Source organism: Lepus europaeus, chromosome 13 (assembly GCF_033115175.1).
Source record: "Lepus europaeus isolate LE1 chromosome 13, mLepTim1.pri, whole genome shotgun sequence".
Taxonomy (NCBI): domain Eukaryota; kingdom Metazoa; phylum Chordata; class Mammalia; order Lagomorpha; family Leporidae; genus Lepus; species Lepus europaeus.
In genome coordinates this window covers 28,345,473-28,365,470 of record NC_084839.1, presented here as the reverse complement: position 1 = coordinate 28,365,470, position 19,998 = coordinate 28,345,473, and the positions used below count along the sequence as shown (strand labels likewise).

At 41.0% G+C, this 19,998-nt stretch overlaps 1 protein-coding gene across 2 annotated transcripts in view; it reads left to right on the top strand.

Annotated features, from left to right (window-relative positions):
* Window positions 1-19,998, top strand: part of MEMO1 (mediator of cell motility 1) — a 135,724-nt gene that overhangs the window by 71,895 nt on the left and 43,831 nt on the right. For both annotated transcript variants that reach the window (XM_062209214.1, XM_062209213.1), the window contains 3 exons: window positions 41-109; window positions 15,122-15,234; window positions 18,877-18,988. In XM_062209214.1, coding sequence (XP_062065198.1) covers window positions 41-109; window positions 15,122-15,234; window positions 18,877-18,988 — 294 coding nt within the window. The remainder of the gene's footprint in view (window positions 1-40; window positions 110-15,121; window positions 15,235-18,876; window positions 18,989-19,998) is intronic.

Here is a 19,998-nt window from a genome sequence, read left to right as displayed (position 1 = left end):
GATTTTGGTTATGATGAAGTGAAAATGTTTTGTTTTGTAGCCATGCAGGATATACGTACTGTGGGTCTTGTGCTGCCCATGCTTACAAACAAGTGGATCCATCTATAACGTAAGTAGGAAATAGTTAGATAAAGTGTATAATTTAAAATCTTTGATACTTGTTAAATTGTGATCACTAAAAGAAAGTAATTTTCAATGACGGAATGAGATACTTGAAATATTTTAAAATCTGGCTGAATTTAATACCATGTTTGAAGTTTGTTAACTTTCATTCAATGACAGTTGTGAAATTTTAAGAAAAATGTTCTGAGAAGTTGAAACTGGGTTAAGTAGTGTACTACTCTCTGAAATAGAAAATTTGTCAACTTTCAAAAAGCTTCTGCTGGAAATAGCCACTAAAACTAGTTTGCTGACCATTAGTTGTTAATTTACTGCGTATTAGTCAATACCATGTTGCAGTCTAGTTCCAGATGTAGGAGCTGAATAAGTTAAATGATTGATCATGTTAATTCTGTCAAGTGTTGATTATTAAGTAAACCTGTTCTAGTAGAGCTGTAATGAAGTCATTCACCAGAAGTAACTCACAGCTGCCATGGACTTAAAGTAACCCTCTTTTATTTTTAGGTGGTGTTCTCTGCATATTGTATCATAGTTTTGTTGAAAAAAATTTTAGCAAGTTTTTAGTAATGAATAATAGATGAAGTTTTGGTTAACCTTGCCTCTTTTATGCTGATTTGAGGAATATCTTTAACAAATACTTTTAATGCATATTTAACATACAATCTTAACTAACTTCAGAAATAAGAACAAATAGACAATTGAAAAGATTTTTGAAGGCTTCTTTCATTTTATCTGGGTTTATAAGCCTGCTATAGCATTTTCAAACCTTTTTCCATTTGATGGAATTTCAATTAATGATGATTTGTGGTAATGGGATTCCCCAGAAGTAAATTTTGTTTAGGGATATACAGAGGAGTAGAGAATCCATGTTGGTAGGAGTGGAAAGCAGGTGTTAAATTGGTAGATGGAAAATGAGACTGGAAGGAAAAGGAAGAAAAAGAGAAGACCAAAGAGAGGTAAATGATGTGATAGGATTGTTAAGTAGAGTCAAATAAAAGCTGAATTCTGAATAAATTTAAGAGTTTAAGTGACAGTTGTAGTTAAATTCTTTTGAAGGTGGCACACTCTGAGGGTTGCAGTGTTTTAGAGACTTTTGTTTTTTAAAGATGTATTTGTTTGTGTGAAAGCCAGCGTTACAGACAAAGAGAGAAGGAGAGACAGAGAGAGACATCTTCCATCTGCTGGTTAGTCCCTAATGGCCACAACATCCAGAGCTGGGCCAATCAGAAAACGAAGAGCCAGGAACCTCTTCTGGGTCTCGCACGTGGGTTCAGGGGCTCGAGTATTTGGGCTATCCTCTGAGGCCTTCCCAGGGACATTAGCAGGGAGCTTGACTGGAAGTGGAGTAGCCAGGACTCGAACATGTACCCTACCTGCTATGTCACAGTGCCAGCCCCCTTTAGAAACCTTTGAGAATATGGAAAGGACATCTTTTTGTGAACTATGTGAAGCAGAGAGAGCAAATGAGAGCCTAGCAGAGGTTAAATTCTATACCATCACTTTCTTTTCTTACCTGCCACATAATCTATTTTCTACATGTCAAACAGGGTTATCTTGTAAAATGTAAATAATGTCATGTCACTTCTCAGATCTTCAAAGTGATAGGAATGAATATAATTTTAAAAAGGCTTTACAAATAACAGGTAAAAAAGTACGTCACAATTGATGTTGGAAGGCTGCCAATTTGGAAAAAGAAATTGTTTTAGAGTCACTATTAATACCATACGTCAAAGTAAATAACAGATAAAGATACCAAATTAACTGGAGAAAAATTTCAAGTGAAAGCTAATTTAGAACGTAATTTATCTAGATGCTTAGGAGACATTGTTAGAGAGATTATAAAGTGGCAAATTATAATTAGAAAGATTAAATTACATTTAAAATAACTTGTATGTCATAATGTATCCAAACAAATCAAGGAAAAGAACAGGAAGAATATTTGTAGGAAAATGACAAATAATATTACAAAACCAAAAATCTAATAACAATGCTATTTAAAATTAAATAAAAAGTAAGTATGATTAATAAAAGAATAGGAATAATGCTTTACTGTTCTAATGAATAAATGTAAAGAAAAACAGCAGTGAAGAACCAGCTTAAATGATTAATCCAAGAATAATAATGTAATTATTTTATATAGAACTAGGTATGGTGCAGTTAGTTTTTGTTTAAGAAAAAATGTCAATTGACGGTATATTTCAGATTAGTACTTTAGGAATGAAATTTGTTAATACATATTAAGACTTACAAGAAATGTATGTGTTTATTGGCTTATAAATTCAGTTTGAGTTTCAATTCTGTAAGTCCAAGTATGTAAAAAGTAAAATGTGCAGCATTATTGTTTAGTTAGTTCAAATTGTGAGTAGTGAGTTCATTACATAAATATAACAGTTTATTCAGTGGAATTATCATTTAACATAATGGTTATGAAGGCTTTGTAGTAATTTGGAAAATATTTATAATATAGCAGGTAGAGGGCTGGTTCCAAGATGGTGGAATAGGGAGGGCACTTACTGATCTAGTCCAGGAGAAGATAGTTTAATAAAAGTGGAGATAGTGTTGTCTCAGCGAAGAGTTAGGGAAGAAACGGTAGAGGAAACTCTTCTGTAATTAGAGGAACACGGTGGACCTACGTGGAGGGCCTGGGTGCCCATGGCTCGAGACCCCAGCAGCCGAGAGCCTCTGCACCAGCGCTGGAAAGTGAGGTGAGACGAGACCACAGTAGCCCAAGATACTGGCGGAAAAGCGGCAGGAAGAGCCTAGAGGGAACGAGGCTTGGCGCCCCGTGGAGGAAAGTACACCAGCCTAACTAGAGGAGAGAAGAAAGGGACCATATGGACACGATTCTATCCACTCACTTTACAAAGGCGTGCGAGCCAATAGAGCAGGCGCCATTTTGGACATACGTAACAGCTGTGCCAGCTCGGGCTGCGCCCGGCAATCAGCTGAGCAATCAGCTGAGCGGAGAAACCTGACTCTGGTAATAGCAGAGTACTAACACCTAGTAACTGTGTGGAGCTTCTGAATCCAGACTGGGGGAAAAAACAAAACACTGAGGGTGTGAGAACTCATGGTGTGGCCGAGACTTTTAGTAGTCTCGGTGGGAGACTCACAAGCTCGGGCGGCCCTGGCTACCCAGTGAGACACTGCAGGGGAATCTGGCTCAGGCGACCCTGGCTACCTGGTGAGAGACATTGCAGGGGAATCTGAGCTTACACTGAGGACTGCACAGATCCTTTGTGCGGTCTTTGAGACGGAGCAGACGAATATTATACCCACTGGGGCTAGAGCTCAGGCACTGATAGACATCCAGGAGAAGAGCTCTGCTGAGTGGATTTACTTCCCTTCTGATTTAAAAAAAAAAAAAAAGGAGAGAGAAGATATATGTCCCCAAACCTGGGTGTGTCACCTTAGGCGTGTCCTTAACCCTGAAGAACTGAACAGAGTTCTCTGGCCACACCCACCACAAGCCTTTAGAGATTCACTGAAAGCAGTCCACTTATCTACGGGGGAGTGGGTGGGGGGGTGGGTGTAGATGATGAGTATCTCCACAAGTGCCGAACAACAAATGCAACAACCCAAGAAAGAAGAATATGGAAGACAACATGAAGTTCCCAAAAGAACATGGCACTTGGAGCTGGCACCATGGCTCACTTGGCTAATCCTTCGCCTGCAGCGCCAACATCCCATATTGGTGCCGGGTTCTAGTCCCGGTTGCTCCTCTTCCAGTCCCGCTCTCTGCTGTGGCCTGGGAAGGCAGTGGAGGATGGCCCAAGTGCTTGGGCCCCTGCACCTGCATGGGAGACCAGGAAGAAGCATCTGGCTCCTGGCTTTGGGCTGGTGCAGTGCCGGCCATAGTGGCCATTTAGGGGGTGAACCAATGGAAGGAAGACCTTTCTTTCTGTCTCTCTCACTGTCTATAACTCTACCTGTCAAAAATATAAAAATTAAAACAAGAAGAACTTGGCATTCAACAGAAGATTATGAAGATGAGATAGAAGAAATGCAAGAAAGGGAACTCAAAAAATTGATGATAAGAATACTTAGAAGTAATCAAAAACAAATGCACGTACTGCTGAAATCCATGCAGGACATGAAAGAAAATCTCTCTCGTGCAAATGAAATCTTAAGGAGGAATCAAAATGAAATAAAGAATTCAATAGAGCATGAAATTGAGATATTGAAGAGAAATTAAAATGATATGAAGAATTCAGTAGAACAAATAAAAATGCAGTTGAGAGCCTAAAAACAGTATTAGTGAGGCAGAAGAGAGAATATCAGACTTAGAAAGAAGACAGAGCATAAGAAAGTATACCAAACCAAAGACAAGAAGAGGAAATTAGAAATCTGAAAAATATTGTTGGGAATCTATAGGATACTATTAAAAAACCCAACATTCAGGTACTAAGAGTTCATGAAGGCATGGAGAGAGAGAATGTATCAGAATGCTTTTTTAGTGAGATTCTACCAGAAAACTTACTGGGTTTGGAGAAAGAGACAGACCTTCAAGTACAGGAAGCACACTGGACTCCCAAGACATGACCAGAAAAGATCCTTGCCACAACACATTGTAATCAAACTCACTACAGTGAAACAAAAAAGGAAAGATTCTAAAGTGTACAAGAGAGAAACGTCAGATTACTCTCAGAGGATCTCCAATTAGACTCACAGCAGACTTCTCATCAGAAACCCTACAGGCTAGGAGGGAATGGCAAGATATAGCCCAAGTCCTAAGAGAAAAAAACTGCCACCCCAGAATATTACATCCTGCAAAGCTCTCATTTGTGAATGAAAGTGAAATAAAGACCTTTCATAGCAAATAAAGATAACAACACAACATATCAAAACTTATGGGATACAGGAAAAACAATGTTAAGAGGAAAGTTTATAGCAATAGGTGCCTACATCAAGAAACTGGAAAGGCACCAAGTGGATGAGCTTTCAATGCATCTGAAAGATCTAGAAAAAATACAGCAAACCAAACCCAAAACTAGTAGGAGAAGAGAAATAGTTAAAGTTAGAGAAGAAATCAACAGGATTGAATGAAAAAAAAAAAAAAAAACAAAAGATCAGCAAAACGAAGAGCTGGTTTTTTGAAAAAATAAACAAAATTGACACATCATTGGCCCAACTAACTAAAAAAATGAGAGAAAAGACCCAAATCAATAAAATCAGAGATGAAAAAGGGAATGTAACAACAGACACCACAGAAATACAGAGTCACCAGAAATTACTACAAAGAGCTGTATGCCAGCAAACAGGGAAATCTATCAGAAATGGATAGATTCCTGGACACATACAACCTACCTACATTGAACCATGAAGACATAGAAAACCTAAACAGACCCATAACTGAAACAGAAATTGAATCAGTAGTAAAGGCCTTCCCAACAAAGAAAAGCCCAGGACCGGATGGATTCTATGAAGCCAACATCACCTTAATTCCTAAACCTGAAAGATGCAGCAGAGAAAGAGAACTACAGACCAGTTTCCCTGATGAACATAGACACAAAAATACTCAATAAAATTCTGGCCAATAGAATGCAACAACACATCAGAAAGATCATCCACCCTGACCAAGTGGGATTTATCCCTGGTATGCAGGGGTGGTTCACTGTTCACAAATCAATCAATGTGATACACCACATTAACAAACTCCAGAAGAAAAACCATATGGTTATCTCAATAGATGGAGAGAAAGCATTCGATAAAATACAGCACCCTTTCATGATGAAAACTCTAAGCAAATTGGGTATAAAAAGAACATTCCTCAATACAATCAAAGCAATTCATGAAAAATGCATGGCCAGCATCCTGTTGAGTGGGAAAAAGTTGGAAGCTTTTCCACTGAGATCTGGTACCAGACAGGGATGCCCACTCTCACCATTGTTATTCAATATATTCCTGGAAGTTTTAGCCAGAGCCATTAGGCAAGAAAAAGAAATTAAAGGGATACAAATTGGGAAGGAAGAAGTCAAACTATCCCTCTTTGCAGATGATGTGATTCTTTATTTAGGGGACCCAAAGAACTCTACTCAGAGACTATTGGAACTCAGAAGAGTTTGGCAAAGTAGCAGGATATAAAATCAATGCACAAAAATCAACAGCCTTTGTATACACAGGCAATGCCATGGCTGAGAAAGAACTTCTAAGATCAATCCCATTCACAATAGCTACAAAAACAATCAAATACCTTGGAATAAGCTTAACCAAGGACGTTAAAGATCTCTATGATGAAAAGTATAAAACCTTAAAGAAAGAAATAGAAGAGGATACCAACAAATGGAAAACTCTTCCATGCTCATGGATTGGAAGATTCAATATCATCAAAATATCCATTCTCCCAAAAGCAATTTATAGATTCAACGTGATACCTATCAAAATACCAAAGATATTCTTATCAGATCTGGAAAAAATGATGCTGAAATACTTATGGAGGCACAGGAGACCTCAGATAGCTAAAACAATCTTGTACAACAAAAACAAAGCTGGAGGCATCACAATACCAGATTTCAAGACATACTACAGGGCAGTTGTAATCAAAAGAACATGGTAGTGGTACAGAAACAGATGGATAGACCAGTGGGACAGAATAGAAACACCAGAAGTCAATCCAAACCTCTACAGCCAACTTATATTTGATCAAGTATCTAAAACTAATTCCTGGAGCAAGGACAGTCTATTCAACAAATGGTGCTGGGAAAACTGGCTTTCCACATGCAGAAGCATGAAGCAAGACCCCTTCCTTAGACCTTACACAAAAATCCACTCAACAGGGATTAAAGATCTAAATGTATGACCTGACACCCTCAAGTTATTAGAGAACATCGGAGAAAACCTGCAAGAAATAGGCATAGGCAAAGATTTCTTGGAAGAGACCCCAGAGGCACAGGCAGTCAAAGCCAAAATTAACAATTGGGATTGCATCAAATTGAGAAGTTTCTGTACTGCAAAAGAAACAGACAGGAAAGTGAAGAGGCAACCAACAAATTGGGAAAAAATGTTTGCAAATTATGCAACTGCCAAAGGATTACTAACCAGAATCTACAAAGAGATCAAAAACGCCACAACAACAAAACAAACAACCCCCTTAAGAGATGGGCCAAGGATCTAAATAGACATTTTTCAAAAGAGGAAATCCAGTCGGCCAGCAGACACATGAAAAAATGTTCAGGATCACTAGCCATCAGGGAAATGCCAGTTGAAACCACAAGGAGGTTTCACCTAAATCCGGTTAGAATGGCTTACATACAGAAATCAGCTAACAACAAATGCTGGTGAGGATGTGGGGGAAAAAGGCACACTAATCCACTGTTGGTGGGAATGCAAACTGGTAAAGCCACTATGGAAGACAGTTTGGAGATTCCTCAGAAACCTGAATGTAACCCTACCATATGACCCAGCCATCCCACTCCTTGGAATTTACCCAAAGGAAATTAAATTGGCAAATAAAAGAGCTGTCTGCATCTTATTGTTTATTGCAGCTCAATTCAGTATAGCTAAGACATGGAATCAACCTAAATGGCCATCAACAGAAGACTAGATAAAGAAATTATGGGATATGTGCTCTATAGAATACTATACAGCAGTAAAAAACAATGAAATCCAGTCATTTGTAACAAAATGGAGGAATCTGGAAAACATGCTGAATGAAATAAGCCACTCCCAAAGGGACAAATATCATATGTACTCTCTGATCTGTTACAAATAACTGAGCACCTAAAAGGAAACCTGTAGAAGTGAAATGGACACCATGAGAAAAAGTGACTTGATCAGCTCTTGTCCTGACTGTCAAGGAACAGCTTACTATTTTATTCTTTTTAGTATTTTTTTGTTCTACTTAATACTTAATACCCAAGCACTTGGGCCATCTGCTACTCATAGCAGAGCATTGGATCAGAAGTGGAGCAGCTAGGTCTTGAATCAGCCCACAATATGGGATGCCAGTGCTGCAGGCTGTGGCTTTACCTGCTATGCTACAGCACTAGTGCCCGAAGACCTGCTTTGTAAGGCATGTGTGAAAACTTGGATGTAGGCAGAGACATTTGGCATTCTTAGGGAAGATATATACATAAAAAATGTTAATGATCAAGAGGGGTCAGGGACTAGTGCTGTGGTGTATCGGTTACATCCCATGGGCACTGGTTGCTCAACTTTCAATCCATCTCTCTGCTATGGCTCAGGAAAACAGTGGAAGATGACCAAAGTCCTTGGGCCCCTGCACCCACGTGGGAGACCCTGAAGAAGCTCCTGGCTCTTGGCTTTGGATTGGCCAGGCTCCGGATGTTGTGGCCAGTTGGGGAGTGAACAAGCAGATGGAAGACCTCTCTCTCTTTCTGCCTTTCCTTCTCTCTCGTTGTAACTCTGACTTTCAAATAAAGAAATAAATATTTAAAAAAAAAAAAAAAACCAGGGGACAGAGTAACAAAGAAGGGACCAGTTTATTTCAGACTTTAGAAGCCATCTTACGGGTTGTGGATATTTTTTCTCCAAATTAATTAGAGACACACACACATACACGCACCGATTTAAAACTCACAGTGTACTTTTGTATAAGTTATTACTTGATTTGATTCATATATTTCAACAAAGGACAGAAAAACAGAACTAAAAGTAATCTTTCTTGGGATCACATGACATTTTATTCTTTAGTTAAAATCTCTACTTCCTTAAAAAATTGAGTTACTTTTCATTATCTGGAGTAAGTAGTTGAAAAAATGTTTATGAAATTGTAGATAGAAAGGCAGTTTACATTTTGGGTACATAGACTATAATCACCATGGTAACTCCAGAAATGTGAGTTCTCTGGAGTTGTTACATGGTAAGTACATTTCTTACTAAGAGTATGCCTAATGATTCCTCCCTCCCTATTTTTCCCATATTAAAAATTTCTGGCCGGCGCCGTGGCTCAACAGGCTAAACCTCCGCCTTGCGGCGCCGGCACACCGGGTTCTAGTCCCGGTCGGGGCACCGATCCTGTCCCGGTTGCCCCTCTTCCAGGCCAGCTCTCTGCTGTGGCCAGGGAGTGCAGTGGAGGATGGCCCAAGTGTTTGGGCTCTGCACCCCATGGGAGACCAGGAGAAGCACCTGGCTCCTGCCATCGGAACAGCGCGGTGCGCCGGCCGCAGCGCGCTACCGCGGCGGCCATTGGAGGGTGAATCAACGGCAAAAGGAAGACCTTTCTCTCTGTCTCTCTCTCTCTCTCACTGTCCACTCTGCCTGTCAAAAAAAAAAAAAAAAAAAAAAATTTCTTAGGGCCGGCGCAGTGGCTCAACAGGCTACTCCTCCACCTTGCGGCGCCGGCACACTGGGTTCTAGTCCCGGTCGGGGTGCCGGATTCTGTCCCGGTTGCCCCTCTTCCAGGCCAGCTCTCTGCTATGGCCAGGGAGTGCAGTGGAGGATGGCCCAAGTGCTTCGGCCCTGCACCCCATGGGCGACCAGGAGAAGCACCTGGCTCCTGCCATCGGATCAGCACAGTGCGCCGGCCGCAGCGCGCTGGCCGCGGTGGCCATTGGAGGGTGAACCAATGGTAAAGGAAAACCTTTCTCTCTGTCTCTCTCTCTCTCACTGTCCACTCTGCCTGTAAAAAAAAAAAAAAATTCTTTTACATTTGTAGTGATAGTGCAGATATGGGAGGGAAGTTATGGGGCGGGGGAAAGCCATTGTAATCCATAAACTGTACTTTGGAAAATTATATTTACTAAATAATAGTTAAAAAAAAAAAAGGAAAAAACCTCATAAATAAAAAAAAAGTAGATTTGGCTTATAAAAAGTATATATATATATATATATATAGTTTTTTTTTTTAAATTTTTTTTGACAGGCAGAGTGGACAGTGAGAGAGAGACAGAGAGAAAGGTCTTCTTTGCCGTTGGTTCATCCTCCAATGGCTGCCGTGGCCGGCGCGCTGCGGCCAGCACATTGTACTGATCCGATGTCAGGAGCCAGGTACTTCTCCTGGTCTCCCTTGCGGGTGCAGGGCCCAAGGACTTGGGCCATTCTCCACTGTTCTCCCGGGCCACAGCAGAGAACTGGCCTGGAAGAGGGGCAACCGGGACAGAATCCGGTGACCTGACTGAAACTAGAACCCTGTGTGCTGGTGCCAGAAAGTGGAGGATTAGCCTATTGAGCCATGGCGCTGGCCGTATATATATATTTTTAAAGCTTTATTTATTTATTTGAAAGTCAGAGTTACAGAGAGAGAGAGAGGCAGAGGGAGAGAGGTCTTTGATCTGCTGGTTCACTCCCCTAAATGGCCGCAAGGCCAGGCCTTGGCCAGGCCAAAGCCAGGAGCCAGGAGCTTCTTCTAGGTCTCTCATGTGGGTGCAGGTGCCCAAGGAATTGGGTTGTCTTTTCCTGTTTTCCCAGGCCATAGAATAGAGCTGGATCGGAAGTGGGGCAGCTGGGACTTGAACTTGCGCCCATATGGATGCTGCCACTGAAGGCAGCAGCTTTACCTGCAGTGCCGACCCCCATTTCTTTAAAGACACAATATCTTATCTTATCTTTTTTTTTTTTTTTTTTTTTAACAGAGTGTTAAGTGAGAGAGAGAGAGAAAGAGAAAGGTCTTCCTTTCTTCCGTTGGTTCACCCCGCAATGGCCGCTGCGGCCGGTGCGCTGCAGCTGTCGCACCATACTGATCCGAAGCCAGGAGCCAGGTGCTTTCTCCTGTTCTCCCATGCAGGTGCAGGACCCAAGGACTTGGGCCATCCTCCACTGCACTCCCGGGCCACAGCAGAGAACTGGACTGGAAGAGGGGCAACCGGGACAGAATCCGGCGCCCCAACCGGCACTGGTGTGCTGGTGCCGCAGGCGGAGGATTAGCCTATTGAGCTGCAGCGCCGGCCTAAAGACACAATATTTTGCAACTGAAGGGAGGGAACATTACTTGGTCCCTTATTCCTGTTACTCATTTCTTTCCAAAATATTCCCATGACCTTGATATTTACAGATACAGCAGTCTGTCAAAAGAAGCAATTTTCTTTCTTTTTTAAACATTTATTTATTTATTTGAAATGCAGAGTTACAGAGAGAGGGAGAGACAGAGAGGTCTTCCATATACTAGTTCACTCTCTATGTGGCTTCAATGGCCAGTGCTGGGCAAGGCCAAAAATCTAGGAGCTTCATCCCAGTCTCCCACATGGGTGGCAGGTACCTGAATGCTTGGACCATATTCTGCGGCTTTTCCCAGGCCTTTAGCAGGGAGCTGGATTGGAAATGGAGCAGCCAGGACCTGAACAGTGCCCACATAGGTTGCTTGCATTGCAGGCAGCTGCATTACCCGCTACACCACAATGCTGGCCCCTGTTAATTTTCTTTTGTTAGCACTTAGCTAATAAAGAGTCTGATATAGAGATTACAGTTGGGTTCATATTCATTCTGTTTCTTTCTCTTTAGTGATAACTAGCAGTTTTTGTTTTGTTTTCAAGTACATTATTAAGGATTTTTTTTTTTTTTTTTTGACAGGCAGAATGGATAGTGAGAGAGACAGAGAGAAAGGTCTTCCTTTTTGCCATTGGTTCACCCTCCAATGGCCGCTGCGGCCGGCGCATCGTGCTGATCCGAAGCCAGGAGCCAGGTGCTTCTCCTGGTCTCCCATTTGGGTGCAAGGCCCAAGCACTTGGGCCATCCTCCTCTGCCTTCCCGGTTTCCATAGCAGAGAGCTGGCCTGGAACAGGGGCAACCTGGATAGAATCCGGCGCCCCAACCGGGACTAGAACCTGGTGTGCCGGCGCCGCAAGGTGGAAGATTAGCCTGTTAAGCCACAGAGCCGGCCTATTTTTAAGGATTTTTATACTGATTGGACCTAAAGCTCTTTTTTTCCTCATCTTTTCAGTCAAATGTACAACTTTACTATACTGAGTATGAATGAATTTTTACTGAACTGGAAAGAATCTGTTGGGTATACAGTTAAATACTTCAGGGTTGATGGAGGGCCTTTCCTCTTACGTCTTGGTTTGGTCTCCCACAAGGCAAGCCAGGAAAGTGGTCAGATACCAGAGGAGGCAGCTGGACTTGCAGCAGACCTTTGGGGTTTATTTCGGGAGCAGTGCTGGCTATTTTTGGCTTCTGTTAGAAAATCATGTTAAGCTTTTGGATTCTGTCTGTGCATTGATTCTAGATTGATATCTTAAAAATCATTTCTTATTTTAACTAATTTTTAAAATATTTATTTATTTGAAAGGCAGAGTGGTGGGGATTGGGGGGTGGGTTGGAGAAGATATCTTCCATTTGGTAGTTCACTTCCCAAATGGCTACAATAGCCTGGACTAGGCCAGAGTGAAGCTAGGAGCCAGGAACTTTCTCCAAGTCACCCACACAAGTGGCAAGAACCCAAGTAGTTGGGCCGTCATCAGCTACCTCGCAGATTTATGAGCAGACAGCTGGATTGGGAGCCTAGAGTAGCTAAGGACTTGAACTAGGCATTGTAATATGGTGTGCGGGTATCTCAAATGGTGGCTCATCCCTCTGCAACATGGAGCCCGCTCTTGTTCTAATTTTAGTATCCCTTTGTCTGTCTTATGGAAATATCTTCCTCAAGGAGGGAGGGAGGGTAGTATCATGATATTCTCAGAATCATATCTCTGGCTGGCCTTGTAGTGCAACAGGTAAAGCTTCCACTTTCAATGCCAGCATCCAACATGGGTTCCGATTTGTGTCTTGGCTGCTCGACTTGCAGTGCAGTTCCCTGCCAATGGGCTGAGAAAAGCACTGGAAGATGACTTGGGTCCCTGCACCCATGTGGGAGACCTGGAATGGAACTCCTTGTTCCTGGCTTCGACCTAACCCAGCACTGGCCGTTTAGGCCACTTGGGGAGTGAACCAGCAGATAGAAGGCCTGTCTCTCCATTTCTCCCTCTTTTTTGTAATTATTAATTCATTTTGTTAATTAAAATATGAACTGCATGAAATATGTTCTTTTTATTAATTAAAAATACACATACAAATAGGAAAAATACATTTCTCAATAAAAACACTTTTTATGGTTGATTCTTCGTTCATATTATACCTGAGTTTAAGCAAGTCACCCACACATTCCTGAGTTAGCATTATATATGTCCCATATTAGACTTCAGTTTAAAAAGTTGTTAGTATATTTAAGTGCTGTTAAGATAGGAGAACAGATAGGAATTTTTTTGTTTTGTTCATTTAGGAATCCATAGGTTGGACTGTTTTTGTTTTGGACATGATTGTTGAGTTGACGACAAGAATTGAGGATTTGCAGTGCTAATAGCGTGTTGGTAGAAAAGTGTGGAGAAAGAGAGTATGTTTCTGACTAGAAGTGGCCTGTGGGTGAGTGAAGTCTTTTTTTTTTTTTTTTTTTTTTTTTTAATTTATTTGACAGAGTTAGTGAGAGAGAGAGACAGACAGTGAGATAGGTCTTCCTTCCGTTGGTTCACTCCTCAAGTGGCTGCTACAGCCGGTGCTGCACCGGCCCGAAGCCAGGAGCCAGGTGCTTCTCCTGGTCTCCCATGTGGTGCAGGGCCCAAGCACTTGGGCCATCCTCCACTGCCTTTCTGGGCCACAGCAGAGAGCTGGACTGGAAGAGGAGCAACCGAGACTAGAACCGGTGCCCCTATGGGATGCCGGCGCCACAGGCGGATGATTAACCAAGTGAAGCACAGTGCCGGCTCCAGGTGAAGTCTTAAATGTTTGCTGTGTGTGACTTCTTGAGGGAGTTTGGAGACTAAGTGGAGCATCAGCTGCAACTTTATTTCCCCTCTTTTCTTTCCCAAGATACAAAGTAACGTATGGTAAAAGATTCATTAATTTTCTTAGCTGTGGTAAAAATAAGTATATTGCTAAAGTTCGTATTCCATTCCCTGCAAATTTTTTGTATGCTGTAAGCTGTTTTGTTTGTGTATGGTATGGAAATCTTGGTTCATATAAATCTTAGTGAAGAGAGAAAGTGGGTAGTTGGAATTTAGGTTGTGGGCCTGGTTTGGATGTTGGAAATACAGTGAGAGGAAGTTGATGTCAAGATAAAGATTTAAGCTACAGTACAGCCCAGTTCTTCTCTTTAGACTGTAGTACAAGTAACATGTAATCAGATTTCTTTGTTTTTGGGACTGACTTCTACTTGAAAGGAAGTAGAGGAAGCTTATTATATAGATTTCTTCTCCTGTAAGATGCGGTTCTCTCTCTTCCACACACAAAAAAGTGAAAACAGCTTTTTCAAAGTGTGTCTTTGTAATGATATTTTATATGGATTTTTAGAATTTTACGATGTTACACATTTTGTTAAAGTTATGGTATATCCTAGAAGGTGATTCTAGAAGTTTAGCATTTTGAGATTTTAGCAGCTGAAATATTTAAAATTCAATTAATAAAATGCAGTTTTTGAAAACTTGTATCCTGGAATTTGTAAATTCAGAGATGATTTTAGGCATAGCAGGTTGGTGTACTGTAAATATTGTTAGCTGGTATTCCTTATTATTGAATATAATTCTTTTAAAAGCCTTCTACATAAAGAAAAGAGTAAGGAATTGAATCTAATTTATGGAAGAGCAAATCATTAGTTAGGTGTGTTAGTTTTCTGTGACTGACATGAGTAAATATCATGGACTGAGTGGCCTAAACAACAGAGCTTTTTTCCAGAGCTCTGGGAGGAAGAGGTCCAGGATCAAGGTGCTGGCAGAGTTGGCTTTTCCTGAGGCCTCTTTCCTTGGCTTGTGGATGACTACCCTCTTGCTGTCTCATCAGACATAATCATCCCTCTGTGCAGGCAGGCCTCTCCCTAGTGTCTCTTCTTACAAGGACGCCTGTCAAATCGGATTAGGGTCCTACCCTGATGACCTCATTTTAACTTAATCCCTTCCTTAAAGACTATCTCCACATCTGGTTTCAATCTGAGGTTCTTGGATTGGGACTCAACATATAAATTTTAGGGGAACACAATTGAAATATTAGGTAATCAAATCAATTAAGAAGAAGAAGTAATTATTTAACAGTGTTTGTATAGAAGTGCATTTGTTCTATTTTTGCTGTGTATCTCTCCCAGCCGGAGAATTTTCATCCTTGGACCTTCTCATCACGTGCCCCTCTCTCGATGTGCACTTTCCAGTGTGGATATATATAGGACACCTCTGTATGACCTTCGTATTGACCAAAAGAGTAAGTATATAGAAATCTTATGGGTTTTAAATAGCTAAAGTGCTTCTAACAGGAATTTTAAAAACTTAGAAATATAAGTGATAGACTTAATATATCAATTTTTTAAAATTTTTTAAATTTTTTAATTTATTTTTTTGACAGGCAGAGTGGACAGAGAGAGAGAGACAGAGAGAAAGGTTTTCCTTTGCCGTTGGTTCACCCTCCAATGGCTGCCGCGGCTGGTGCACTGCGGCCAGCGCACCGCGCTGCTCTGATGGCAGGAGCCAGGTGCTTATCCTGGTCTCCCATGGGGTGCAGGGCCCAAGCACTTGGGCTATCCTCCAGTGCACTCCCTGGCCACAGCAGAGAGCTGGCCTGGAAGAGGGGCAACCGGGACAGAATCCAGCACCCCGACCAGGGCTAGAACCTGGTGTGCCGGCGCCGCAAGGTGGAGGGTTAGCCTAGTAAGCTGCGGCACCGGCCAATATATCAATTTTTAAAAAAGAGTTTGTTACAACTAATCTGTATAAAATCAAAAGAAAGATAGTCAATCTTCCATATTCCTAAAAGACTAGCTGCAGAACTTTGTGAGGTTCTACGTGTCCAGACTATAGTGGCTATTGTATTCAGGGACGTGTCATGTAGTCATTGTACCATGAGTCAAGAAATTAGATACCCATACCAACTTGATGAAAAATATGGGCATATTATAATGTCTCCTATGTGAATCACTTTTCCCACTTTAATAGTGGTGATAAGATCTGTATTTCCTCTCAAGTGATTTTGTGGTGAAAAAATGGGACTATCGTTTTATAATTTATAAAAGATTAACTTCTACATGAATCTTTTTAAAAAATATTTATTTATTTGAAAGTCAGAGTTACACAGAGAGAAGAGAGGCAGAGAAAGAAAGAGAGAGAGAGAGATCTTCCATCCACTGGTTCACTCCCCAGCTGGCTACAACAGCCGGAGCTGCGCCGATCCAAAGCGAGGAGCCAGGAGCCTCTTCTGGGTCTCCCACACGGGTGCAGGGGCCCAAAGACTTGGGCCATTTTATATTGCTTTCCCAGGCCATAGCAGAGAGCTGGATTGGAAGTGGAGTGGCTGCATCTCAAACCTGCGCCCATATTGGATGCTGGTGCTTCAGGCCAGGGCGTTAACCTGCTGTGCCACAGTGCTGGCCCCTACATGAATCTTCTGTTATTTTTAACTATGTTAATTTGTTTAACATTTTTTCCTGAGTGTTCTAGAAGTCATAGTTTCTACATAATACATGTATACATTAAAACCCTTCAAGTTTATACCAATATTTTTGGAGAAGTAAGAGAAAAATATGAAACAATATAGAGAGTAATAGAACAAATACTGATGTACTCATCATTCACAGTTTACTGAAAATTTATCTCCTCATCCTGAACAAAGATTTCCTTCCTCAAAATAATTACCTTCATAAACTTGGCTTTATCTTTCCCTCTCATCAGATTATTACATTTGGGGTGCTTTTGTTTCAGGAAATTTTGCAGCACTTTCTTCTGTTAAATGAAAATAATTGATTTGTAAAAGAAATGATTAGCTCTTTTGTTTTAGACTTAAATTTTCATAATTTGAGGTTTTAAGTATCACAGAGTAGCAGGAATTTGTTATTGGAATGTATCTTTTTTTAAAGATTTATTTATTTATTTGAAATTCAGAGTTACACAGAGAGAAGGAGAGGCAGAGAGCAAGAGAGAGAGAGAGAGAGATAGAGAGAGAGAGATCTTCCATCCTCTGGTTCTCTCTTCAATTGCCGCAACAGCGGGAACTGGGCCAATCCGAAGCCGGGAGCTAGGAGCTTCTTCCAGGTCTCCCACACACGTGCAGGGGCCCAAGCACTTAGGCCATTTTCTGCTGCTTTCCCAAACCATGGCAGAGAGCTAAATCGGAAGTGGAGCAGCCTGGTCTCGAACCGGTTCCCATATGGGATGCCGGCAGTACAGGCAGTGGCTTTACCCACTATGCCACAAGGTCGGCCCCTGGAATATATCTTATTAATGAAGCTTAGGCCCTTAGATGGTTTTAGGGGACACACTTCACTTTTTTTTTTTAAAGATTTATTTATGTATTTGGAAATCAGAATTAGAGAAGACACACACACACACACACAGATCACACTGATTGATTGATCTTTCATCTACTGGTTCACTCCCCAAATGGCTACAGTGGCTAGAGCTGGGCCAGGCTGAAGCCAGGAGCCAGGAGCTTCTTTCTGGGTCTCCCATGTTTGTGCAGGGGCCCAAGAACTTGGGCGATCCTTTACTGCTTTCCCAGGTGTATTAGTAGGGAGCTGTATTGGAAGTGGAACAGCCAGGACTTGAACCGGTGCTGATATGGGATGCCCACACTGCTGAGAGCAGCTTAACCCACAGTGCTGGCCCCTCATACTTCACTTTCTTTTTTTTTTTTTTTTCTTTTTTCTTTTCTTCTTCTTCTTTTTTTTTTTTTTTTTTTTTTTTTTTGACAGGCAGAGTGGACAGTGAGAGAGAGAGAGAGAAAGGTCTTCCTTTTCCGTTGGTTCACCCCCAATGGCTGCTGCGGCTGGCGCGCTGCAGCCGGCACACTGCGCTGATCCGAAGCCAGGAGCCTCTCCTGGTCTCCCATGGGGTGCAGGGCCCAAGCACTTGGGCCATCCTCCACTGCACTCCTGGGCCACAGCAGAGAGCTGGCCTGGAAGAGGAATGACTGGGACAGAATCTGGCGCCCCGACCGGGACTAGAACCCAGTGTGCTGGTGCCGCATGCAGAGGATTAGCCTATTGAGCTACGGCTGCGCCCATACTTCACTTTCAAAACCTATTGAAGCATTCAGAAAATTTTAGATTTTGGATAGCTTGCTAATGAAGAAATGGAGAATTTTAAACCAGGTGTAATTTTATGTAAAAGAAATCATTCTTCTCTTTTTTTTCTTTCTTTGGTATGGTAAAATCTACTTAAAGATTTAGATATGAAATTTTCTGTGATAAAATATTCTCGTCATAGTCTCCTACCCCTCTCCCCCAAATGGTGAACCTCAGCTTTTCTTTGCCCTGTAGTATCCAGTTTTACGTGTTCGTCAGAAGCGTCTGAATTACTAAGTATTTTAAGTTGGCATGGTACAATTTATGATGTGATCTGTCACATGAACTTGATTTAGAGTTTTGAGGAAAATAGCATTCTTAGCAGGAATTTTCTGTTCTTGGTATGGCAGAAACTTGAGATGTGAAGTAGTAATGGCACACAATTTATTAAAGAATGAAACTTCAAAGCTACCTTATTCAATTTCATGAGTGGCCAGTGGCTTTTCCATATTTCACTAGGAATTCTCATTAACTGTGTTCTTGCTGATGGGGCCTGATTAAGGTCAAGGAAGAGCCTAAGACCCAGGGGTGATTTTAGAAATAATGAAAGAAAGTACTGATGAGAAATTTATTATTTCTTTATATAACTTAGGTATAGAATGATGAGTAAGTATTATTTTTGCCTGGTAAATTATAAAATGAGGATTTTTTTGTTAATGAAAATGAAAGACAAGACTCTGCTGCTTCTTTCTCTTGCTAATGCATACTATTTTGTGTTAACAGGGTAGAATCTGATAGAATAAGGATCTATGTTAATGTCATTGTTTTCATGTATTCTGAAATCTCTTTAGTTTACGGAGAACTGTGGAAGACAGGAATGTTTGAACGCATGTCTCTGCAAACAGATGAAGATGAACACAGTATTGAAATGCACTTGCCTTATACAGCTAAAGCCATGGAAAGGTATATTGATTGATGTAATAAATCTTAGAGAAACCAGGCAATTATTTTTTTGAAATTATTTTGACTAGGGTAAGATAATTATAAGAGTAAGGAGGTAAAATACATTTTGTTATCTGAAGTGAATAAAAATTCGAGATTAGAACGTCTTAATGTGGATTAAAATTGATTTTGAATAGTTTGCCTCTGAAGGCAAATTGACAGAGTTATTTTGTTACATGGAAATGTATATATAAACAAAGTGTGTGTATCTTGGCTTTCTTGATCATTCATTCATTGCTTTTCTCAGAGTAATGACTACATTCTTTTACGGTACAGTGTTATGTTTAATCATAAAGTTTTAGATTTGGAAGTAACTTTAGAGACCATTTATTTCAGCCTTATATGAAGCACACGGATTTCTCTCATGACTGATTGTTATTTGGTGCCTGCTAAAGGTCTTCCAGTGGGGATGCTCACTGGACTGTAAGCAAGTGAAGATAGCGACACAGTATCTGTTTTGCTCTCCACTGTCTATTTCAGTGTGTAACCCCAGGCCCAACAAGTGGTACTCATTAATTTACTTTGGTAAAATAAAAAATTTTCTGGAGTTTTCTTCTTTTAGTGCAGCATTTGAATTAGAGATTCTTCTTTGTCAGTCACATTTCCTGATTTTTTTCAACCATTTCCTTCATATGGATTTGATATTCCACTTACAGTTTGATTAATTTGAAGTACGATATTATTATTTCTTTTAATTTGTTTACTGTATTCTGTCTCTGTTTCTTTTAAGATTTATTTATTTGGAAGTCAGAGTAACAGAGACAGAGGGAGAGATGGAGGAAGGGAGGAAGAGTGGGAGACAGAGAGAGAACTCCCATTTGCTGATTTACTCCCTAAATTGCTTCAATGGCAAAGGCTTGGCCATGCTAAAGCTAGAACCCAGGAGCTTCTTCCTTGTCTCTCACATGAGTGGCAGGGGGCTAAATAGTTGCTTTACCCAGGTGCATTAGCAGGGAGGTGGATCAGAAGTG